Source organism: Dromiciops gliroides, chromosome 4, assembly GCF_019393635.1.
Source record: "Dromiciops gliroides isolate mDroGli1 chromosome 4, mDroGli1.pri, whole genome shotgun sequence".
NCBI classification, from domain to species: Eukaryota; Metazoa; Chordata; class Mammalia; order Microbiotheria; family Microbiotheriidae; genus Dromiciops; species Dromiciops gliroides.
The window spans coordinates 365,562,394-365,588,146 of record NC_057864.1 but is presented as its reverse complement, the minus strand read 5'-3'; the positions used below and the strand labels follow the sequence as shown (position 1 = coordinate 365,588,146).

At 39.0% G+C, this 25,753-nt stretch overlaps 1 protein-coding gene across 4 annotated transcripts in view; it reads right to left on the bottom strand.

Annotated features, from left to right (window-relative positions):
• The window catches only part of L3MBTL3 (L3MBTL histone methyl-lysine binding protein 3), a 165,896-nt gene extending 140,396 nt beyond the window's left edge, over window positions 1–25,500 (bottom strand). For 2 of the 4 annotated variants that reach the window (XM_043964205.1, XM_043964209.1), the window contains exons 1-3: window positions 25,392–25,500; window positions 5,759–5,829; window positions 4,601–4,712 (exon numbers count right to left, since the gene is read on the bottom strand). In XM_043964205.1, the coding sequence (XP_043820140.1) occupies window positions 4,601–4,702 (102 nt within the window). In that variant the 5' untranslated portion in view covers window positions 4,703–4,712; window positions 5,759–5,829; window positions 25,392–25,500. Of the gene's footprint in view, window positions 1–4,600; window positions 4,713–5,758; window positions 5,830–22,527; window positions 22,621–23,428; window positions 23,533–25,391 lie in introns of those variants that run through there. The other 2 variants (XM_043964206.1, XM_043964208.1) reach the window with 2 other exon arrangements.
• Between the last annotated feature and the right edge of the window lie 253 nt (window positions 25,501–25,753).

The following is a 25,753-nucleotide window of genomic DNA, read 5'->3' as shown; positions in this document are numbered from 1 at the left end:
ACCAAGAAAGTTTGTGGTATTAAGACCTGAATAACAGGTGTGACTCCTGGCTCCAATAATTATAGGTAATACGATCGTGAGCAAGCCAATCAATCTCCCCAATATTCCTCATCTGGAAACTGGGGATTATAATATTTCCACTACCTGCATCAAGGACTTATAATGATACAAGTGCTTTGAGAACCTTAAATTAAGTAATATGTAAATTTGGTTATCTGTAGTATTTTCAATACATTCATATAATTAATACTAGTGATAATTACCAATGTGCAAATTTCTTCATGGAATATTTTTAGCTAATTATTTTATGTAGATGCTAAATCCTGACTTTAAACTCTTCAAAACCCTTACTGAGCTATTTCCTTACCTTTCTGACCTTGGAAAAGTTGATTAACCTCTTGGAGGCTCAATTTCCTCATCTGTAACCGAAAAGGATCAAACCAGATGATCCTCGTGTCCCCTTCCAAATCTTGATCGTAGGTCACACGATTTTACTTTGGATCATAGGTTTAGATATGGAAGGGGCCTTATTTTTTAATTTCCCTATTAGTTGTCCATAAACTGTTATAGATAAGTTGGATATGTAAAGCTTTCTGCCTGGAAGCTGACCAGAGGACTCTACAGCCAAAATTCTTCTAGCTCTCTTCTATAGGGCTAACAAAGCATCTCATACATTAATTGATTTATTTCTGAAATCTGAGCTTGCTGTTTTGCTGTGATGTTCTGAAGCTAACATCACAGTCTACATATCATAGAAACCCATTATAAGAACCTTATATCTATATAATGCTTTACAGTTATCAAATAGCTTTAATACCCACTAATTCATTTGCCCAACCCTGGCATATAGGCATGACATGAATTACTCTCTCCATTACACAGATGAGGAAACAAAGGCTCAGAGAAACATTAAGTGATTTGTGCCAAAGTCATGATGATAATTAGAAATGGGGTTTCTTCCCCCTGAGCCAGTGTTCTTTTCACTAAAACAAACAGCCTCCCTAAGTACTATGTTGTCACTCTATAGTACTTACATTTATGTTATATCAAAAACAGAAATCCAGAAAATGGGAGACTGGATGAGAGATATGGAAGATTCCCATGATTTATTCAGTTTTCCCTGCAACTTTAAGTTTGTGTAAGACCAAATTCCTTTCAGATTTCTTAGTTAACTCAGATTTTAAAACAAAAACAAAATTTAGTTTAGAGCATCCAAGCTACATAATTGATTTGGTAATATCTGGACTGCCTCAAGGGAAAAGAGTGATACAACAATAAAAAATAATAATGAAAACTATAATGACCATAAAAGATAATGAAGCTACATCTGGCAATATCTATACAATACAAACAAGGTGAATATATCATAATTAAACCAGGTGATCTGAGTAGCCTTGCCAGTCAAATTAGATAATTCAAACTAAAAAGGGTAGTATTGCTTTTCTATACTGACCAAATTAATGGAGAAATTTTTACAACTCCACTGTTTGGCCAACCTTGAAACAATCCAAATTATTCAGCAGGAAGGACCTCACTCCATGGAACTGTGTCTTAAACTCACTAAGTTCATGACAACACAAAGGATGAAAAATCTCCTATAAGTTGTTTTAGAAAATGAGTCACTGGGACAAAAAAAAAAGGACATCAGAAAAAAATGTTAGTGGCAGTAAGTAGGTGATTAAAATAAAATCTAACAAACAAGACAGACCTATTTCAGATGATAATAAATGGCAACAGAGAAAGACATAAGTGAGCATCATAAAACTTATTTATAAAACATATATAGCATAGCAATTTGAAAGGCCACCTGGAACAATAGCAGAAAAGCAGGTTTTAAAGTCAGGACGACCTGAGTTAAAGCGCTGTCTCATACTAGCCATATGATCCTAATCTCTCAGTGCCTCCAGGAAACTCTCTTAAGTTTCTAAATTGCTGAGAAGCTGGCCACCTGCATGGGGAAAGGCAGTTTCTTCAACCAGAGTTTCCCATATCAATGAAATCACAAAAACTTACCAAAAAAATTTGTATCAGTGTTTGCCTCTTTAAGAAAACTTATAAATATTTTGAAACTGTATTAATGTGAGAACCATTTCCAGATCACTATCTTCATTGTTTCAAACCCAGATAGGGAATTATAGAATGTTATAGTTGGATAGGATTCAGAACATCTATATGTCCAATTCCACTAATTCTACAAATGAGAAAACTCAGAGGGAAGTGGAGTAACTCACTGTCAAACAAATTAGTAGAAGAACTGGGACTACAACCCAGATCTCTTGCCTTTTCATCCAATGCTCCTTCACATATGGCAAGCATTTAACAGGTGAAGATGCTCCCTCTATTAATGAATATTGCAACCCCTCTTCAACTAAGTCTATCCTGAGAGTTGCCATAGATGAAAAATTATTCTTCCTCATCCAACCTGGTAATGAGTCTTAACCTGGCTACTTATTTTTTTTTTTGGGGGGGGGGGGGGCAGAGCAGTGAGGGTTAAGTGACTTTCTCAGGGTCACACAGCTAGTAAGTGTCAAGTGTCTGAGGCCAGATTTGAACTCAGGTCCTGCTGAATCCAGGGCCAGTGCTTTATCCACTGCGACACCTAGCTGCCCCCAACCTGGCTACCTTTTAGGTAATAAATATAAAGTCCATACTTGGACCATTCTCATTCCAGTTAGGTGAAACCTGCCAGACTTAGAATTCCAGTGAATGACACTGACTTCTAGAGCCCAGAATCATCTCCACAAAATGAGGAACTGGAAGAGACCTGCAACATTTTTCTGAGATCTAATTTAGAAAAAGATAAAGGTGGAAACAGGGGTGTTGTGAGGCTGAATGAAATAATGGTTACACCCAAACTTGAGTGTTATATAAATGTCAGTTATTATTATTATTAATAATAATGTTATTGTTGTTATATTATTATTATAGAGTCCTCAAGGCTCCTTAATGGTGATGATGTCATCTCCCAAGCTTTCTACTACATTCTTGTTGACCTCAAGCAATGCTTACAGAGCAATATAGGGGTGGGCTGGTAAATGTTTAACAACTGAAGGACATGGGGATATACACACAACACATTTTTAAATTTAATTTGCATTATTACCATTTTCTTCATTATGTTCTTAAGTCTACACTATTAGCAAAACAATAAATCAAACCCTAAGTTGCAGGATTGCTGATTTCTGAGGTGTAAATGCCCACACTGGAAATTTAACAATAAGCTCCAGTACACTCAGGCTGGAAATGTACTTCAATTTGACACAAAAAGTATTCAACTTTAGTTTAGCTATTGATAAGCAGGAACACAGGAAGGAAATGAAAAGACTGAGGATACCCTTCTATGAAGACTTACTCCTATCTTTACTGAGTTTTATTTATAGGTATATCATCCCTGAAAAACACCAATCTGTAATAATCTCTATAATAATTTTAAATAATTTTTAAAATACCTGGTCAATTTACAAAAAAGACATTCAACAAAAGAAGCACAGAACCTGGCACACATTAGGTGCCCAAAATGGTTGTTGAATGTTTGGTAGATTGTTTTAAAAAAACAAGGACTCTACTACATTTAAAGTGATTCTATTTGCAAAACGAAGAAAAATTAATTCACATGACAATTCAAGAAAACACCTGGATCTATCCGTATTGTAGGTCTATATGTATTATATTATAAATCTATGAATGGTTACTTTTGTATGAATACAGAAGAGAAGCTTATCAGATCACAGTATGTTCATACTCATATAGCATCTTCATTCAATTCACACATTTAGGCAAATACGTGCAGTTATTCTATTCCAAAATAATATAGAATGTAGGCCTTGAACTTCATTCAAATTTATGGACTCCAATATTCAGACAGGTATGAGTTTAGAATTAATGACAAGACAGATTTGGGATATACATTACAATGGGAGGAATTAATAATCTTTAAAGAAGTTTATTAACTTTATCAATGATACTATACTGCCAATTAGTAAATTACTCTGTAGGAAAGTGGTACCAAAGAGAATAAGACACCTGAAGACTGATTTACTCAGAAAGCATCTTGCACACTAGAAGAATAACAAAATACAAAACATTTACAAGTTGTTGTTTTTTTCCCAAGAAACAAAAATAATTATATTTACTCTTATTACAACAAAATACTCAATTTACGTAGGGAAACTGAAATAAAGGGATTAAGTAATGTATTGAAAATCACATAGCCAACAGAACAAGAAACCAGGTTTCATACATTTCTTTCCAGGGTTAAAATACACTTGAAAAGTTAAAACGCAAGCTGTTACTTAAATGCTGCATAATGAAGAGAAGTAGGAAGTTCCCTAATCCTCTGCCTTTGAGTCTCATAACTTTTGGCAATTAAAGTTTCTTAATATTTTTAATTTTTTGGAAATAATAGACTGGCTTCATAGCTTATTTTAGAAGCCCATAATTATTAAGATAAATATGCAAATTTCAGATTTATACTAAGTACTCACTTGATCTGTGCTTAAGTATTTATTATTTTTGTGCGTGTGCTTGACAGAATGGTTATACATAACACATATTTATTAAAAATGAACTAGCAATAAAAATCTACCTGAAGACAACTTACCTTTAAATCACTTCCTGGCAGAGTACCTACTCCATCTTTCCAGTCCATGACACTGAATACATCAAACTCTTGGCCACTTGTGCTAGAAGCAGGCTCATTCATGATGCAAGTACTGAAAATATCAACAATGTCATGTAACTAAAAATTTAATTCCACAGTCAGATTTACTTCTGAGATTCAATTTTTATATTCATTTCTTCAAACCTACTTAATTCCACATCTTTCATAATCCAAAATGATTTTGTAAATGACTACTTCAGAAAAGATTAATAATTTGATTTTTTTCATTTGAAGCAAATATTAAGGTATGAGGCAGAATAAGAAAAGTCTTATTTGAATCTCCAGCTGAACAGGGAAAAAAAGTGGCATGGAATAATTTTGCTATTGTGCCAAAGGTTTGATTTAATCATTGCTTGGTTTAGTACTACGTAAAATTGTCAATTATGAACAGTGTGTATAATGACAGAATATCAAAATGTCTTGCCATGAATTTAATGATTCCAGATTGACAATCATATTTCTCAGTTTTGTTTTTTTGTAAGCCCAGCAAGTAAACAGGACAGGAAATATGGTTACCATAGAAGGTTGACAATAACATGAATTACTATGGCTGTGTAAAAAGTAAAAACTCTCAGGGAATTCTTTCACTGAACTGATTGATTTTCCAATTAAATTGACAATCAGTTGATTAATTGGGGTTTCAGGGAAAAGATCTGAGAAGATCCAAATGGCAAGAATTAGTAAAGTTAGCCTGGAAACTTCTGGTGCTACTTTTAATTCTCAAGAAAATTACATTAACAGGAACAAAATTATGTTGTATCCATGCATACACATACATATAGATGGATATATTTTGTTCAATCATGTCCTATTCTTCATGACCCCCTTTGGGCTTTTTTGGGGGCAAAGATATTGGAGTGGTTTGCTGTTTCCTTCCAGCTCATTTTACAGATGAAGAAACTAAGGCAAACAGGGTTAAGTGACTTGCCTAGGGTCACATAGCTTAGTAAATGTCAGAGTCCGGATATGAACTCAGGTCCTCCTGACTCCAGGTCCAGCACTCTATCCACTGTGCCACCAAACTGACCGTTATATGTATACACACACACACATAATACTTGTTTTTTTTTTTTTAATTCAACAAGCAATAGTCTATACCTGTGTGATGATTTCAGTTCCGCTGTTAGGACTAATTGGCCACTTCAATAGTCTTTCTTCTTTTTTTCTTCCTTTAGAAAAAGAAAATGGCACATTAGATATATATTCTCAAGTCCATTTCTGACTGTCCATATTTAAAATACAAAATTTGAGAAAATACTGGAATTTCCTTTTTGATGGATCTGCTCCCACTGCTTTAGGCAAGGATTGGGCTTCAAGAGAAATTGGGCCAAGTATGATGAACACTTTTATAATCCCTGCTGCCAAAGAGGCTGAGGCCAGTGGACCATTTGAGTATGTGCCTTCTCAGATGCAGTATGGCTAAAGCTGACTAGGTATCCAGAGTAAGACTGACATCAATACAGTGAACTCCAGTACCAGTCATCAGATTATCTAAGGTGGAGAGAATAAGCTCAGGTCAGAAAAATGGAAAAGGTCAAAACTTCTGTTCCCATCAATACTGGGATCAGCAGGGGAGTAGTCACTATTACTTCTAATCTGGGAAAGATAGACCCAGCATCCAAAAATCAAAAGGGGGATGGTGAAGGAAATTGGCCCATGGAAATTATAAAATACCAGGTGAACAAAAAACCCACTAAAAAGCACCACTTTTCAGCTATGCAGTGGGTTTTGCCTTACCCAAATATATACTAACTAGCAAAATGCACTGATTTCTCATTAGCTAATGGCAAGCGAAGCGACTTCCTTCTAACAGTTAGTACAGTAACAGTAATTACACAATTTCTTCCAGTATATAGGGGCTGAGTATAGTCTGAATAGCCCTTTTAGAGAAAAGTTTCAATGTGTTGCTTGTTTGTTTTTTCCTGATCAGTCATTCAGTAAACAGCATGTCAGTTTCATTATTTTCTTTTGCAACTGAATAATAAAAGTTTTTTGAGAAAGAAAAATGTCAAGCCATTATTTGCAATATAAACATTTTTGTTTATTATATATAAGATGTGACTATGTTGGATGTCATCATATACTTTTCTTATTCTTTGTTATTTGCTGCTTAAAACAGAATATAGCCAACTCTCACTAGCAGCTGGAAATAGTGAAGTTCATGTATTTCACATATTACAACATATAAACACACATACAAAAGCCAAAACACCTGGATACTGCATAGTATTCATTGTACTAAGCAAAATGCATGGGACTTGAGAAGTAGTCATTTAGAATACTGGGGAGAACTAATAATCTACATACCTAAAATTCATAAACAAACAAAAAATTCACACTAGTCAACTTCCAATGAAAGCCTAGAATTATTCTAAAATAGTGTATGTATTTTGGAAAACTATAAACATGGGAGAATTAAAAACAAATGCTACACAATACTTAAAAGCAATGTCTACTACCTACTTTTGCATCACACTCAGCTTAAGATACAACATACATTAGTGGATGGAGAACAGGCCTGCAAGTCACAATGATCTGGGTTCAAGGCCCTCTTCTGACATGCTCTGGCTCTTTAACTCTGGGAAGATTTTTTAACCTCTCAGTGCCCCTGACCACCCTCTAAAACTCTGAATTGCATAATTACATGTAATAAATTCCTCATAAAACATTCTTTATTCACAACAATGGTCTTAAGCTATCTGCTTCAAATTCAAAATTGGCACATTGCTTTATGCTGAAGATCATGACTTTATAAATTTTCTATGAAAATGATAGTATGAGGAGTATTTTACCATGTCTCCATCCTGGTAACACAATTTTTAAAGCCAGTGGCTACTTTGCACCCTAGTTAAATATCACTGCTAAGCTTTAGAGTCACTGGCCCAGATTATGCATTTTTCTTCCATCTACTAATCAGGTACTACTGCCAACAGTCAATATTATTTTGGCAAGAGCTGTCTCTTCTATGACGTTATAAGGCTTTCCTCCTCAGTTTTCAGTTTTCCTCTTCCACAGGAGGAGGAGGAGGAAGAAGAAAAATGAAGAAGGAGGAGGAAGAGGAGGAGGAGGAGGAGGAGAAAGACAGAGCAAAAGAAAGAAAAAAGAAAGAAAAAGACAGAGAGAAAGAAGGAAAGACAGACAGACAGAAAGAAAGAAAGTACTTTGCACTTCAACAAATAAGAGTTCTGAAAGATAACATTTTAAATACTGTGTGAAACCTTTTTTCTCTTCAATTCAACTAGTGTACGCACAATCAAGACTGGCAGTGATGAAAATGGTTTAATCTGTTCAAAAACCTTGTTGCCCATAGTTCCCTTTCATTTTGTGTAAGGGGCTCTGTCCTCTAATTGAGGCAATTTGTAATTGATGCCACTTTACTAAGTCACTACTAGGAAGTTCCTAAGAGAAATTAACAACCTAAAACTGATATTTAACTCAACTATTGCATGTAAAATTATCATCCTGGATTGTAGACAATTCCAAAAAACTTAAGAACTTTAATCAACTAAATGCTCAATCAGGATTCCAGAGATCTGATGAAAAAGAATGCTTCCAACTTCATGACAAAAAGAACATGGATTAATATGAAGGGAAGAAAATGCATTTTAGATGTGTCCAATGTAGGAATTTATTTTGTACAACTATATTTATATGATGCATTGGTTCTGTATTTCCTTCTTTCTTGTTCTTTTTTTCCCCCACCAGGGGAGGTAGAAGGGAGGGGAAAAAATGAGTGCTCAATCATTGAAAACAAACGAACAAAAAAAAAAAACCCACCTTTTTTTTTTTAAAGGGAAAGAAGAGAACCTTTTAATGACACCACTCAGAGAGTAGAAAAAGTTCTCCTTATAAGCCTCTTACTTGGGTGTTAAAACAAAGAAGGATCTCTAAGTACAAGAAGGCTGAAAAGGCAAACCAAAGCTTTCTCAGTATATGCCCTAACTGGCATGTACAACAGAAAGCAAGCAAAAACCACCTGCAGCAAAGTCTACAACCAAACCTTGTGTTCTTTTGGTCTCTATGTCAGTCACTATGATGCCAAAACAGTCAGATGGGGGGAAAGTCAATCATTTGTTGTATCCACATGACATTAGCTTCAGACTGAAATGAAAAACGATGATTAGGTCTTCAAGTTGTATGTCTACCCTCATGTTATATGCATTAAAATAAAGGACCATTTCTAATGCACCACACCACTGTCCTTCTCAAATACCTCCTCCTTGAAAATGATGAGAAAAGGCTCAATAGTTTCCCAGCTCTCCTCAAAGCTTATTAGCTTCTCCTGATGCTATAAACCAAGGGAAGATACAATACATTTCTAGTGGATACTACATGCTAGGAGGCTAGTCTAACAAGCACCTACTGAGATCACTCTAGTAGGTATTCTCTTCATTGTTGCAGTAGCTACAAATTCCTGAATAAAATGAGAACATAATGCCCACTCACTGTGACCACATTTCTTCCCAAAATCATCTGATCTATCTGAACCTTCCATAAAAACAGAGGAGAAAAATAGCAGAAGGGTCAGACAAAGGAAGAGGTCGCAGTTAACCCTTTGCTTGACCCACAAAATCTTCATTCAACAAATTCAACAAATATTTAAATACCTACTTTCCCCAGAGACTATAAGCTCTCTGAAGGCAGTGACCTTTCCTTACCTAGACTTTGTGTCACTGCTATCACCAGCATATGTCTCTGGGGAAAGTAGGCTTTAGGTCTTTCTATTTCCTCTTTCTTCCTTCCTCCAAGTTGTACTTTATGACATTATCAAAGAGCCAGGATCTATAAGACACAGGTAAAGAATTAGACAGAAGTGAAGAAGAAGGAAGATTTCAAACATGGTAGACCACTGGGTGAATGGCAGAGCTATTCAAAGAAATGGTCAAGTCAGAAAGGGGAGCAAATTGAGGGGCAGTTTGGCTTGGGGTATAAATTTGAGGGTCTGTGGAATATTAAGGTGGAGCTATGAAGTCCACAGGAGATATGGGTACAAAGTTAGGAAGAGAAAGCAGGGCTGGGGATTTAGACTTGGAAGTCATCTGCACAGAGATAGTAATCAAAACTGGAAACAAATGAGATAAGACAGAAGAAGTTCAAGGACAGAATTTGGAGAACATTCACCTTAAGAGAGGAAGAGGTTAAGGCTTTAACAAAGGAAATATAAAGGAATAATTGTAAAAGTAGAAAACCTGGTATCTTTGAACCATGGGAAAAGGGTATGCGCCTATATTTCTTTGCAGAAAGATCTGGCAGAGAGATAAGATGGAGATGTGCTTCTTGGGTCAAATCTTTGGTCTACAGGTAGTAGTAGCATACTGGTGCCTCTGGGTAGCTAATCCTTTGCATATAATCATCATGGCAACAACATTAAAAAAGGCCACGTACACCATTGCTACATTATAAACAGAAGAGTCTTGTCATCACTATGAAAGAGGTGGAAGGAAGTAATTTAAAGATTGTATAAATAATAAAAAATAAATAGTAAGACTATTTTTAAAAGGTGTTGTTTTTTTTTTTTTGGCATCAGAATAAGTCCTGGATAGTAGACATAAATATACCCTGTGCCTTGTTCAGTCATGTCCCACTCTGTGATCCCACTGGAGGTTTTCTTGGCAAAGTTACTGGAATGGTTTGCCAAAACTTCTCTAGTTCATTTTACAGATAAGGAAACTGAGGCAAATAGTTAAGTTACTTACTCAGCATCTCAGAGGCTGGATTTGAACTAAGGTTTTCCTGACTCCAGGCCCTGCACTCTATCCACTGCACCACCTACCTGTACTAGCACGTCCTGTGCCTAGGACAATTCCATTTAACAAGCTTTATAAGCACCTACCATATGTAAGAAACTGAGCTATATATTAGCACATAAATTTTTTTTAAAAAATTATTACCCTCAAAGAGATTAAATTTGACCAAAATATACCTAGATAGATAGATAGATAAATAAATAAATGATACAAAGTAACTTAGAGAATGGGGGAGGGGGGAAGGAGAATACTAACAACTTGAAGAACCAAGAAAAGCTTCCCACTGGTAGGAACAATGGAGCTGGTCTATGAAGGGAGCTAGGGGTTCTAAACAGAGAGAAGGGGTTAAATAAAGCAATCCAGGCATAGGGGACAGCCTTTGCAGAGCCATGGAGAGAGGAAGTGGAATGTTGTTCAAGAGGTAGAGCAAGTAGGTCATTTTGGCTGGAACATAGCGTACGTGAGAGGGCGTAATATATAATCAGTCCAGGAAGATAAGATGGGGCCAGATTGTGAAGGGCTAAGCAGGACACTGTCCTAACCCTTACACAAGCATCTTGCACACAGTGGCCACTTTACAAAATCTGCAGTGAGGTAAACTAGATGCCACTGTAAAGTACATGCATTCTGAAAAGAAGTGGTAGAAGACTAATCAGAGTGTTTCTAAGCATGATCATGGTAGTGTATCAACTGTGAAAAACTCTGAGAGAAGACAAGATACAAATAAAGGGGGAAAGAAAAGCAGAACATAAGGAAATACCAAGAGCCAGAATTTTTGTAGTGCTTTAAGATTTACAAAGCACTTTACAATCATTCTCTCATTTCATCCTCAAAACAACCCTGCAAGGTAGGCACAATTATATCTCCATTTTACAGAGGAGGAAACTGAAGCAGACAGAAGGTTACTTGTCCATGGTCACAAAGCTAGTAAATGCGTGACACTGAACTTGAACTCTGGTCTTCTTGAATCCAAGTATAGCACTCTATCCACTGGACCACCTAGCAGCTTCCAGAAAAGACAATTCCCATTTGGAATAGCTATAGCAGAGTCTACAAACTCAACCTGATTAGGCAAAACTAAAAGAACATCTATTAGTCAAAGTTCTACATAACTGACCTTTAAGTTATTTACTTCTCTGTGGAGCAAAAGTAGCACAATCACTACCCCCAGGAAACCCTCCTTGCTACCCAGTATCAGTGGGGAAGAACAAATTAAGGAAAATTAAAATCCAGACCTTGAAAACAGGCTTATTCAATAAAGACTTTTGTGTCTCTTGTGAAGTCAAACTCAAAGCATCTTTCAACAGATATTGCTACAAAGTAAAAACTTCCTTTCAAATCAGGCATGACAGATGCCTGCTTTGATAGTGTGTTTACTCTGCCTGATAAGAACTCTGAGTTGCACACATATTAGAATAGAGAAAAGTTGTATGGAGACCTGAGATTTTGTTCTTGGGGCCCATCTCATACATCCTAGTGAAGTCAGTAAAATCTACTAGATCTCAAAGTAAGTGATGCCAAAATAGTACCTTATTGTAGCATCTGGTCATCTGTCTACGATCCAGTGCTTATTTTGAGGGGGAAAAAACCCTTTTTAAAAAATAGCCTTCCTATTTATTTTTTTTTATTATTTACACAATCTTTAAATTACTTCCTTCCACCTCTTTCATAGTACCATGAAAAGACTCTTCTGTTTATAATGTAGCAATGGTGTACTTGGCCTTTTTACTGTTGTTGCCATGATGATTATATGCAAAGGATTAGCTACCAGAGGCACCAGTTCTTCATAAATCTTAACTTCCTGCCCTTCTGTGTTACCATAAGAAGGATAAAATTATTTGAGACTGAGACCTAACATACTTCCTGTTTAAAGGAGGGGGGCAGGGGAAGGTGGATAGGGGAAGACATAGAAAATAAGAAATGAAGCTAACCCCCCAAAATTAAAAAAAAAATTAGAATAGAGAACTCATGGAAATTGAAGTCAGAAACTATTATCTACAATGTAAAAAGATAAACTGGGGCAGCTAGGTGGCACAGTGGATAGAGCACCAGCCCTGGATTCAGGAGTACCTGAGTTCAAATCCGGCCTCAGACACTTGACACTTACTAGCTGTGTGACCCTGTGCAAGTCACTTAACCCCAACTGCCTCACTTAAAAAAAAAAAAAGATATGCTATATTTGATATACTTTACTCTCACTGTTTATTTGGCTTTAAGTTAAATATATACACACTGTAAGAAGCAAAAATACAATAAAAATACCTAATAGAACAAAAACTTATTACACTAAAGATCAGTACCCAAACACAAACATTTTGAGAATTTAAAAAAGTGAAAGTCCCTACTTTGAAGGAAGATGTATATTTATGTTAAGAACATAAAATTTTAAAGCCATATATCATAAGATTAAAAATGAAGCTGCTCACTTTCCATTAATTTGCCTTAACATTTTCATAAATATACAAATAATGAGATTTAAATTAAAGAATCATTACTATACAGTAGTGACTTGGATTTGAGTATGGTTTTGTTTTGATTTTTTCCCCATACAAAAGTCATGTCTTCATACATAACTCAGCCAATCATTTACAGGTCAATAGCAAAATGATGCTAAATGATTAAGACAAGCAAAATAACAAGACCACAAACAGGGGGGTTTCACTATGCTGGTCATCTTAATGCCCAAATTATACTGACCACTTGTGGTTTCAATTCACTTCTCAGAACTCAATCATTTTCAACAGATTGGAGAGAGTGAAACACTAATCAAACAGATTTCTTACACTAATCATAGTATCCTGATATAATTTATCCTTGTAATTACTGATGTATTCCAACAACTACATACAGCATAAAGCTGTGGTCCCTCTAGTTGCTAAGATGCTCCAGCTATTGGAAATCCAATTCCTTGCTATATACCCCAAACTTTAGGGAATGCCAGCACTGAGATGTTTAACAGAACTATATATGAACTTATTTAGTTTTGGATTCTAAATACATTACTATTCTATAGGATACTCTAGTAACAAAAATTGATTTTCTAAGCTCCCCTTCAGTTCTACAGTCAAGGATGGTAGTGTTACAATGTTTACTGTCTCTTGAAACCACTTCAAAGGGGTCAAATGAATTTGTTCATTTGTAACACTGAATGACTAACCAGGATACAGAGTTTTAACGACTTCATTGTTGCCTCTTGCTGCTTCTAGGAACTTAGGAAGCTTCTCTTTAGTCCTCCAAATGAGTTTTTAATACATATTTCCAGAAATGCTCTTTCAATTCTTTTCTCATTTTTTATTCTTTGATGGATTTCCTCTATTTTCTCCGTTTCCCCCCTTTTGTCTTATGGTTTTTATAGACCTAGACCACTACTATGACTTTATCTTCCTTTTTCTTTTTCTTTTTCGAATTAACTCAATTGTCTCATCAGGTTTCCTCTATAAATAGCAACTGAAATCCCTGCCACAGAGTTGCAACATTCCTCAAATCTATACCTGCAGAATGCTTTCTTCTAGTTACAGCTAATGTTCACCACCAAGCCAGTATTGGTCTGATGTTCACTGTAAAGCAGAGCACCTGTCACCTGCACCACTCATTTTACACTTCAGACTCTGGCTTGTAGGGTTATCTCTTAATGCACATAGCTTTTTTTTCTCCCCTTGAAGGCAAAGTACTTAAGAGGCTCCATATTCCAACTGCCCACCAGCCAAGCATTTAATAGGCACTCAAATAAAAATGTGTCAATCAAACACTGACTTAAGTTTTAAATGCACCTGAGATTCAGTAAATGTTTCTTTCCATACCCATCTGGTAAATTAAAACGGTCATGCCTCATGAGGATGTTTTTCTATGGTTTTGTTTTCCCTCAATACCACTCCCCACTCCCTCAGACTGATTTCATTCACTGACTTCATGCTGAACATTGGTTGGAATAGATATAATCCACTTCCTAATCTGTCACCATCTATTTGGCCCTGTCAGCATTATCAGTAGAACAAGTGTAGCCTCAATACAGTAAAGAGTCATTTTGAAAACATTACCTGAAGGTAAGAAAGCTCTTTATAAAATATATCTTTCACCTACTTCAATCAACTCCCCAAGACTTGCAATTCATTCGTATTTATCATATTATGTCTGTGAAAAAAAAGAATCGTGTTTTTCTCATAACTCTGAAAAAGAAATTCTTTTGCCTTTAACGTAATGACTCAGACTCTTTCCAATGCAGGAGTCCCTCTCTAGGAAGAGATCAGTAAAGTCAGAACTATACCATATCCAGACCATTATCTTCTGAGTACATCGTGCCATTGGTCACAAAGTACACTGAAAATGAGACTGTGGGTGGATCAGTCCAAATGCACAACCATCACTGGAAAAATTCAATGGGCATACTCCACTAGGTCAACACCATAATATTCTTGATGTACAGCAAAACACGAAAGGTGACGCATTAAAATATATTCCAAAGGACCTTGACAAAGTAAATGCACTAGGTTCTGTGGAAAGAGCTGGTCTGGGGGATCAGGTTTTGAATCTGCCTTTGCAATTTACAACTCACTTGAGTTCTTTAGGGCTCAGTTTCTTCATTTGTAAAAGGAGAAAGTTGGATAAGATCAGTGGGGTCAAACTCAAATAGAAACAGATCCCTATGACATAGAAAACCACAAATTAGCACTATCTTCATTGTATTGTGTTACTTATTTTGTTAACATTTCCCAATTACATTATAATCTGGTTCAGGTCACACTCAAGATTTTTATGAGCTGCTAATTTGACATGAGACTGGGTGAAAATTGAAGGTATGCCTTCTAGCTCTAACAGTCTTTTGATCTATGATTTTTCTGGGAGAGTCTGGCTCACTGGATCCTAACAAAGGTTCAGGCCTTATCTCTTTCCCCCCATACTCTGAAACTGTTACACTGTCATCACCACTGTAATAGGGTATTAAAGGACTCTACTGTACTACTTGAAAGGCAGTGTGTCTTAGCAGATAAAGGGATAGTGCTACATTCATGAAGACCAGGGTTCAAGACCATCACCTGATATACCTAAACTGTTTGACCCTGGGCAAGTCACTTTAACCCCTCAGAGTCTCAACTTCCTCATAATATTTACATAGCAATATGCATATATACATAAATATATAGCATGTATATATATGTACATTTATATTTGATCTTTTCAACAGAAATGGGTATAATTAGCCGCATTTTACAGGCAAAGAAGTTAAGGTTTAAAAAGTTAAATCACTGGTATAAGGTCTAATTCTGCACTGGTATTTAAAGCCAGATCTTCCTGACTCCTAAGATTATCAAGTTGAAGATCTGCACACCACGATTTCCTACAACAACCAGGAAGGAATCCCATCTGGACCAAAGAAAAAACATAAAAAATACTTTAAAAAACTTCTACAGACAGTAGGCACTACATAAAATCTGGCTAACTAATCTACAGAAATATAGTTTGCATTCACAGCACAAATTTTTGGCACTGGAGGAATAAAATGGTACCTGCCCTATCCCACATAAAAAGTAACTACTTATAAACCAGCCATCTTAACTACATGTTTTGTGTGGCTGAGAAATTTTTGTTTGGAAAAGAAATTTAATTCTGCTCCTTCCTCAACAATTTGGATTTTGACAGTATAGCAACTTCATCAGAGGATTACAAGTAACCAAAGTAAAACTGTCAATAATTAGCTTTGTAAAGTTGGGCATAGACAAGGGTTGAAAATTATAAATAACAGAGTATATCATAATGGAAAGAATACCAGATTTATATGTAGTCTGAGGACCCGAATTAGAATCCAGACCTTAGACAACTAAAGTTCCAGGGGACTGAGTGGTTTAAGGTGGGGGAAAAAAACACTGAACCAAAAGACAGGAGACCCAAGTTCTATTTCCAGCCCTATCACTGAGATTCTGTCTTTCCACAGCAAGTTACTGACTCCATCTAAGTCTCATTTTCCTTGCCTATAAAGTGAGGGGGTAAGAAAATCTCTCAAGGTATCTTACAAATATACTATTCTATGATTCTAGTCCCCTAATTTTTATCCTGACTTTCCTCAACAAATTCCTATAACTCCAATATTAACCACAGTATATGAGTTCTCATAAGCCTATCAGTTTTGTAACTAAAATTAAGTTCCAAATTTGGAGCATTTGTTTATGTTATCTACTACTATCACTTAAGTATACAATTATTACTACCCAACCCATTTTTTATACAAATACACACATAACCTCTATACATTACAACTGTATAAAAATGTGATCTTTGCTCTATGTAAAAGATAAAGAGAGGCTATATAAAAGAGGTTTATCTAAAAACCAGAAGCCACATATTCTTTTACAGAAAAGCAATCCTGTTCTAGTATTTTGAAAAGTCAACATATAACACTCCTTTAAACAATATCACTTAGGAGTTAAATCTCTATACTTTGGGGCAGCTAGATGGCACAGTGGATAGAGCACCGGCCCTGGAGTCAGGAGTACCTGAGTTCAAATCCGGCCTCAGACACTTAACTAGCTGTGTGACCCTGGGCAAGTCACTTAACCCCAATTGCCTCACTAAAAAAAAAACAAACAAACAAACAAAAAAAAAATCTCTATACTTTGCCCTTGAAATCTCCCTTTCACAAAGATGATAATTTCAACAAACCACCATGTCTTAATATGCAACATACTGTACTCTTTGTGCATAAAGAAAATATAGTATTTGTGTCTGCAATGTATTCATATATTTATTTTCCCCATGCTGTCTGTGCTGAACTGTGGACAAGGTTAATATCTGTAAGAGTGGGGAACAAATCTGTTTAATATGTTGAGTACTGTGTTGAAGACAGCTCCACAAGTTGATGGATATAGAAAATACTTTAATATTATTTTCTTGGTTATCTATAACACGGTTTTTAGACCTCATATACATGTGTTATAATGCTGCCACTCAATCTGAATTAATCCCAATCATTAAAGGTAAAGAAAGGAAAACAAAAAGAGGTGGAAAGAAAATGAGAAAGGTAAGACATACAAAAAATGTACACAGATTATAAATTCCATAGGAGCATAAGTAATCTTGTTGCAAATGATCTAAAATTCATTTCTTCCCTGCCCCACAGCATGTGGTACAAAGATACATGTTAGTGTTCTGCACACAGTAGGCACTTAATGTTTCCTAACAGTAGAATATCAACTGATTGACATACTATACCCATGTCACCAATTACCTCCCATTGACCTCACATGTCCTTTACCGAGAAAAAACCCTAGAGAAGAAATGGGTTACAACAAAAACCTTATGGGACTCCAGCTGCAAACTGAATTGTCTCTGCCATAGAAAAGTTGGCACACAATACACTGGAAAGTCACCATAACTCTATTACACTATGGAGTGGTTTGAGGCAGATTATCTTGGACCTCAACCAAGGGGGGGGGGGTTAGTTACCCAAAGGACCTCATTATAAACTTCCCTCTGTTCCCAAAGAGCAGTTATAGTGAGGATGCAATGTAAGATCTTTCAGAGTGCTGCTATTATGCAAATTTCAAATATTTCATTCCAGTTCCCCAGTACTTAAGAATAAAACAATCTAACTCCAGAAATGAATATGTGCAATTGAAATGCTAGCTAAGAACCTGCCATCCAGAAAAGAATCAAGGATAAACTTAAGGACTATTTAAAACTGTCAAGTCAAACCCCCATTAGACAAATAGGGGAGCAGGTGATGGGGGAAGAGACACCTGCAAACCTCCACCTAAAAATCTCCAGGACGTTCTCTCCTTATGCAGCATTTTCATCCTTGATCCTAAAGAGCAAACATACATATTCACCAAGTACACCAGAGCCTTTGCTTCACCTGATGTTTCACTTTGTGTTCAGGCACAGGGAAGCCTTGTACACCTTACTTATGTAAGTCATAACGCTGATGTTATGGCAAAAAAGCCAACAAACAAACAAAAAAATGACAAAAGGTGCTCCTCCATAAAGTCCTAATCTAATGTCTGGGATTTTTAAGTGGGTTCTTCAAAAGCTATTCCAGGGGAACACAAGCTCTAAGTCAGCTTTCCAAAGGCCAATCTAGCTAAGTACAGAGAGACTCATCACCACTAGGCTGGCCATGTGGTGACAAATTCTTTGGCTATGGTAACTGGTGCAACAAAGAAAAATACAAAATGGACTTCAGTCACATGTGGCCCTGTTCTTTTGTAGTGACAGTGCCAGGTGGACAGAAAAGAGGACAGAAGATGCTAAGAATCAAATAGATTTTAGGCCCTCCATAACCTTTAACAATACCTTTGGTATTCTAACTGTGAAATCACTGTCCAAAAACCAATGGTCTAGTAAAGGGCCAACTACTGGGAGAACTGAACTTTACTAAAAATGACATTTTTACTACAAATGAAATCAGTAGGGGGAAAAAAAAGGACCGCTAAATGGCAAACTGTCTTACAGTTTTTTCTTGGAAACAAATTAGAGTTGTGGGTGCTGATTTTGTCATGCCCCCAAGACAATAAGAAACATCATTGCATGGGATATTTAATCGGCCCCAAACGCATTGCTCAATATAAATAAGTGCAAAAAGACCACCTGAAGATAAATACTGATTAAGTCTACGTATCTGTTGCAGAGGATGAAGAGGTAGCAAAATTCTTTGAAGAACTTGGTAACATATTCCAAATGAAATAAATATACACTTTGGTACCTAGTGACTTCATTGCAAAAGGTAGAAATAGGTGAGAACAGTGAAAAATGTTAGAAAATATGAATCAGTGGTAAGGACATAAGAGGCTTAGTAGACTGTACAAAAGTCTCACATCTATATGTATATCTATATATGAATACTTTAATAAAAATACGAGAAAGTACTAGATGGACATAATGAGCACCAAATTACATAACAAAAGATGAAATTGATTATATTTCAACTGACAGGAAATGCCTCATTACTGATGCAGGTTTATTTTTTAATCACCTGTATGCCAATTAGACCACTAGAGTGAAGATTAAAATTAGTACAAAACAAAACAAAACAACAACAAAAAAATAGTACAAAACTAGAAATGAGAAAGACATATGGCATGGAATTATAAAAACTCTATGCTGACCTATTTAAACCAGTATAACTTATGATGAAAATGGGATATGGATGGAAGAAAAACCATAAACTCAGACTATAACAACAGCATACAGAACTTCAATCCATATGAATCAACTGCCATAAGAGAGAGGAAGGCTAAAGAGCCTAAAAAATACCTTAACCTTAATTAGAAAACATTTGATGTATTTGCCAAGAAAACATATATGGTGGTCAAGGTCAACCTCAGAATGGAATACAAATGTCTTTATCAAAACTTTTGAAGGATGTGGGCAACTTATGAGTGGTATCATCTTAGAGAAACAACAAAGAAAAAAAACTAGCTTAAAAAAATGTTGGTGAGAAACCTAACTAAAGTTGCCCCAAATGTATTTAAGGTTGAAAATGGAAGAACCACAATCAGAGGAAAAATGGAAACATACAAATAGTTTTATAACAAACACAAACATCTATGTTTATATGTATATGTGTGTATATATATATATATACACACACACACATATATGTATATATTATATATTTAAACAACCAAGGACTACAGAGTCCTTACATTTGGACTCTAACGTAACAATCCAAGATGAACTTATAGAAGAGGCAGAAATGGCACCACAGAGAACAAAAATGGAAAAAGCAGCTAAATTAGACAATGTAAAAGATCTATGCTAGAGTAAAACAATTGTGGGAGTGCTAAGAGATCTATTTAGGAGATATCTGGAAATGGAAGATACCCAAGGCTTGAGGGGGGAAAAAATCTAAGACCTATTAAAATGAAAATAAGGCAACCAAGAATATATAGTTTGGACAATAGTGATTTTTTATCCACTTGGTTTTTCCTGTGTAGATGATCCAAAATAATTTGGGTGGTTGTGGATTTCTTCCAGCAGATTGCACATTTTCTGGGGCTTGAAGTACCTATTGCGATATCATCTGCCAAAAGAAACACTTGCAGGAGCTCATTATCCATAGGGAATTCCTCTTCAGTTGGGACCCTGGACTGAATTTTTTCTATGACATTAGTGAATACCTCTGGTTAGCATCCGTCTCCCTGTTTTATTTGTAATTAAATGATAGTTAAAGAAGGCTATCTATGCTGTTAAATCTTTAAAGGAATCTTGAGTAATATCAATGTATGGATGGATGATATCTTATTGAAAGAAAACCTTTAAGGCTGTATTTTGCTATGTGAAATCAAATGCTTCTTTGTAAGCAAGAAACAATAAAGATTGGGACCTTGCTTTCACCGCTTCTTTCAATTAGTTGTTCTTTTATAATTTAATAAGAGAAGAAACTGCATAGTGATTTTCAATTCTCCTAATTTCTGCCAGAAACAAAGGTCCATCTTTTTAATACCAATACTCTATCAGTGTTACTGTATGTCTGTCGAGTCATGGCACACTCAAAATTTCCCAAGAATTAAGAAGTAAAAATGAGTATCACTCAGAGGGCAATACAGAAGAACACCGGTGGGTTTAAGAAAGGTACAACATAAAACAAATTAGTTACCCAAAAGAAGTAAAGGATTTCTCCACAGAAATGTATGATTAAAAAAAAAAATGGCTGATGACACAGCCAGAACAAAGAATATGAGTAGAGAGCTTCTGTATTTCTCTGGTATCCTCCACATGTCAGAAGAAAGCCAAGAAGTTCTCCAACACATCCTATAGACTCCCCGTATTGAACTCAGAGGAGGCCGTGGACAGGAGTCACAAAGGATGTGCAAGCACGAATGGTTTATGTTCTCCATATATAGAGGAAACAACTATACTGACAAAATCACAGATCTTTGAGTATCACACAAATAGGAGGCTTCCTGCCACAATTTCTGAATTGAAAATCTAGGTTCTGAAGCACTGACAGCTGAATACAAAATGGGTCTGTGAATTGATTCCCTCCAGCAAAACAAATTGCAACTCAATTGTGTCTGTCCATCCTGCGCAACTCAAGTCTACCTACATTTTCCCCAAAGTTAGGGGGTTGGGAGAGGTCCACCAAATTTGCAAGAGGCTTTCTTTGATTTTTCCTGACCAGTAGAGCACTCTGGTTGTCTACCTGTCATTCCTTGCCACATGACGGGCCCATATTCTCTTCCTATAATACAATTACTTTGATGACATACCTTATAACTTACATAAAACCAAAGTACAGTTGGGGATGAGATGAAGTAAGCTTTAAGTTATCCCAAACAGCAGCCACACCAAAAAAAAAAAAAAATGCCTTTTAAAAACCTTTTAAAATCTACCAAATCATAGATTGGCCACCTACAGAAAAAGATGAAAGCCATTTGCTGCACTAGGTCTCTATATGTCAAGTGTTAAACCTAACCACTCTCAAAAAAATCCATTCAACACACGGAGGGGGGTGTAGAAGGAACTGCTATCACTGGTATTCCCGTATATTTAAGGATTTTTTTTAAATCATAAAAAGATTTTTCAAAATAAATTTCTTGATTTCTTTCAAACTGATGATTTCTAAGAATCTTAAGTTATAAGTGGTAGAGTGGTTAGAAATCAAACCCTCACCTTTTTCAGAGAAGGCAACTGAGATTACTCTGGAAATATATTAGGGACTAAAACAAAGGCAATTTTAAGTCAAACTTTTGTTCCTTTTTTAATATTTAAAAAATATAAACATTAGCCTTTGTATCTTGACAAAATTTACCTTCAAGTAAGTCTATTTTGCTGTAAAACTCAAAATAATACTACGTTTGTTGCAGGCTGAGTTAAAACACTGAGTCGCTCACAATAACTATAAATACTTGTTGCTCATCAAGTGACCTTTGGATCTCAAAAAAAAAAAAGCACAGACCTCTGGGTTCTAATCGTACCTTCATTCCTCTATGATTTAGGAAATTCACTTTCCTTAGGTACCCAGCATTCCACATCCACTCTTGGACACTGCGTGAAGGCGCCTAATTACTTCCAGGTCTAAATAGATACTTTCCTCCAAGTAAAGACCAGACTTTGTATTTTGCCTTCCGAACTTGAAGACGCGACTTTAACCACTAGAGGTCTCCCCTTGGCCAGTTTTGCACGTACGCTATTTTTGCTGCACTTGAAACTTTCCGGAGAAATGCTCTCTCTCCTCGACTCAGCCAGTGTTTTTTTTCCTGAAAAACTTGCGCAAAAATCCACGCGACCGACCGAGGTTCATCAATAACCACGTCCCGGGCTTTGCCAGACCTGAAAAGGCGGCATCACCAACGATGCTCCAAGTGTTTTTAAAAGAAACTAACCAACCTGCAAACCCGAGTCGGGTTATACCATCCCCCCCCCCCCAACCCACCCACCCAAGTTCTTTCTTCTCAAGTGAATTTCACATCTGTGATCTGACTTTTCTGGTGAACTTGGGGAACAATTAGAAATCTATTTCCGCTTCGATTGCGCCGCACTTTCCTTTCTCTCTTAATCAATTTTTCTATCGGTGTTTTTTTTTTTTTTGAAATGGGGAAAAAAACAGGGCGGTAAAGGGAGAGATGGATCCCGAGCTGGGGGAAGGGAAGGGAAGGGAAGGGCCGGGGTGTTCAATGCGCCTGAGGAAGTTGCATAAGGAAAAAGGCTCCGTTTTTTTTTTTCGGGTGCTCTTCTCCTCCACCAAAGTCGGTGGCGTGTCCGGGGAGCGGGAAGCGAGAAGGGAGACGCAGGCATATTCTACCTCTATCTCCCGGGAACCGGGGTTCGCTCGGGTCATACCCACCCTACACCAAAAGAACAGACGGACTCCCAGACACCCCCACCCCTCCAAGGGAAAGGCGGAAAGGAAACCGCCCTCTTTTTAAACTTTCTCTCACGGTCTAACCGTGGGTCGGGCTCAGGCCAAAAAAGAAAAAAAAATCATAGGGACTTTCTTTTAAAATCTGTACGGGGAATGAAAGTTTTTCAAACGCTCGAAGTTCGTGCCCCCACCCCCCAGCCCCCCGCACCCTTCCTCTTCCCTCACCTCGGGGGGTAGTGGGGTGCGCGGCGGACAGCCTGGGCTTCGGAGCTTCCCAATACACATCACCCCCCCCACCTCCGCATCCCTGGGCCGGCCTCGACTTCCCCACCCCCCATCCCCGGTCTCCCGCCAGCCGCCGGGCGGGTGGCGGGCCCAGCACCCCCCAGCTCCGGGCGCCCGGGCGGCTGCACCCGCACGCGCGGCAGGCGCCGGGGCGCAGGCTGGACTTTGCCTCTACCCCCCCCCCCATACACACACTCATACATACGTACACACACACACACACCAGCCCCCTTGTCCCTTCCCCCAAATCGGGGCGTAAACAAGTTGGGGAAAAGAAACAGCCGCCACCGCGTCTCCTCCCCCCTCCTCCTCCTCCTTCTCCCCGCCGCGGCTGCACACTCACTCACACTCACACTCACACTCACACACCCGCGCCCGCACCCGGCCGAGTGCAGTGAGCCGCCGGCGGCGGCGGCGGCGGTGGTAGCGGCGGTAGCCCAGACCCAGGAGGTCCTCCGACAGCCCCCTCCACCTTCCCCTTCCTCCCGACCTCCCCCCCACTCCCAGAAACGGGACCCGAGGGCCCCCGGCGCCTCCCGCCCCCGAGCACTTTCCTGCTTCTGGCAGAAATAAACCGGGGTGTGTGTGTGTGTATGTGTATGAGGGAGGGAGGGGGGTATTTTTGTGCAACTTTCCCAAAATGGCGGAAATTGGAGCTGATCTATATTAAATTCTCACACACTCCGTAGAAAAGGAGGAGGAGGAGGAGAGAAGAAGAAAATGAAAACTCCCCCCCCTTCCTTTTCCTCCTCCTCCTCCTCTTCCCTTCTCTCCTCTCCCTCCTCCGTGTGTGCGCGAGCGAGTGTGTATGTGTGTGTGAGTGCGTGTGCGCGCCGTGGGTCGGAGAGGCCTTTCCACCGCGCACACACCGAGCACACCCTGGGGGAGACGCGCTTGCACATTCAACCAGTCTATTCTCCGCAGCCCGAGTCGGGAGAAAGTCCCCCGGCCTCTTTTTCCCACTGCCTCCAGCTCCCAGACTTGTCCTGCTCGCTCGCCCGCTCGCTCTCCCCTCTCGTGCGCTCGCTCGGCACAAAGGCCACCCCGGGGGGAGCGGAGGGGGGGGGGCCGAGGACCGAGAGTCGGGGCCGGGGGCTGGGGGGGGGAGATCGGCCCAGGAAGACCTGCCTCCCCTCCCGTCGTACCCCCCTCGCCTCGTCACCCTTCCCCACCCTCGGCCACCACCTAGCCCCCCTCCCCTTTCGTCCTCTCCCCGCCCGCTCGCCGCCTCCCCCCCTCCCCGGGCTGCGGCTCCGCTGCACCCACACATGCACGCACCCGGGGCCGGCGACACCGCGCTCCCCACCCTCCCCTCCCCCTCCCCGCACCAACCCAGCGCTCAGTGTCAGCAAAGAGACCAAAGTGACCATCTCCGGGGGGTGGGGGGCGCGCGGGGGAGGGGGCACCCCCACGCATCCCAAAGCCTGTGCGCCTGGCGAGAGCCTTCAGGCGGCCGAGCAGAGCCCCGGCTCCCCTCCTCGCAGCCCCCCACACCCTCCTCCGAGTGCACGCCAAAGGAAAAAAAATACAAGTCTCTCCTCCTCCCCCCCCCCCATTTTTTTCCTTTCTCTTTTCTCTCTCTTTTGTTCCTCTTTCACACTCTCACACACTCTACTTCGGAGGGTGATGCCCAGAGACGCCCCTCTCCAGCCATTTCCGAGTCACTTGCCCACTTTTTCCCCGGGATTAAGTTTGCTCCTCTTTCCCAGAGGCGGAGAGAAGTGGGGGAAAAGCCCCTTCTGTCCTTTTCCCCTCCCCTGATCGTTTCACAAGAGGAGGGTGCGCTTCCTTCCTTCTATAGGTCTCTGAACTTTCATCTTCACCCAGAAAAATAAATGAATGGCTTTGGCACGTATAAATCTTCGGATTAATTAGAGATTAGATCAGATCAACCGCTTCTTACCCCCAAATTTTCTCTTTTTTTTTTCTCCGTCTCACGAGTAGTCCTGACAAATGGTCCAGGGCTGTGGGCGCAGTGCGCATGTGCGCGTAGAGTCAGGGCTGGGGAGAGGGGAAACTGCGCTGCTGCTGCTGCCGCTGCTGCTGCTGCTGGGGCTGCTGCTGCCGCTGCCGCCGCCGCCGCCGCCGCCGCTGTTGCTGCCGCTGCCGCCGCAGTCGCCGCCGCCGCTGCTGCTGCCGCCGTCGCCGCCGCCGCCGCTGCTGCTGGGGTGTCTCATTCTTGCTTTCCTGTTACTGCTGCTTCGTCTTCGGGGCTGTAAAGCAGCATTTAAAGCCTGTTAGCAAATGCAGCGACCAGCAGATACT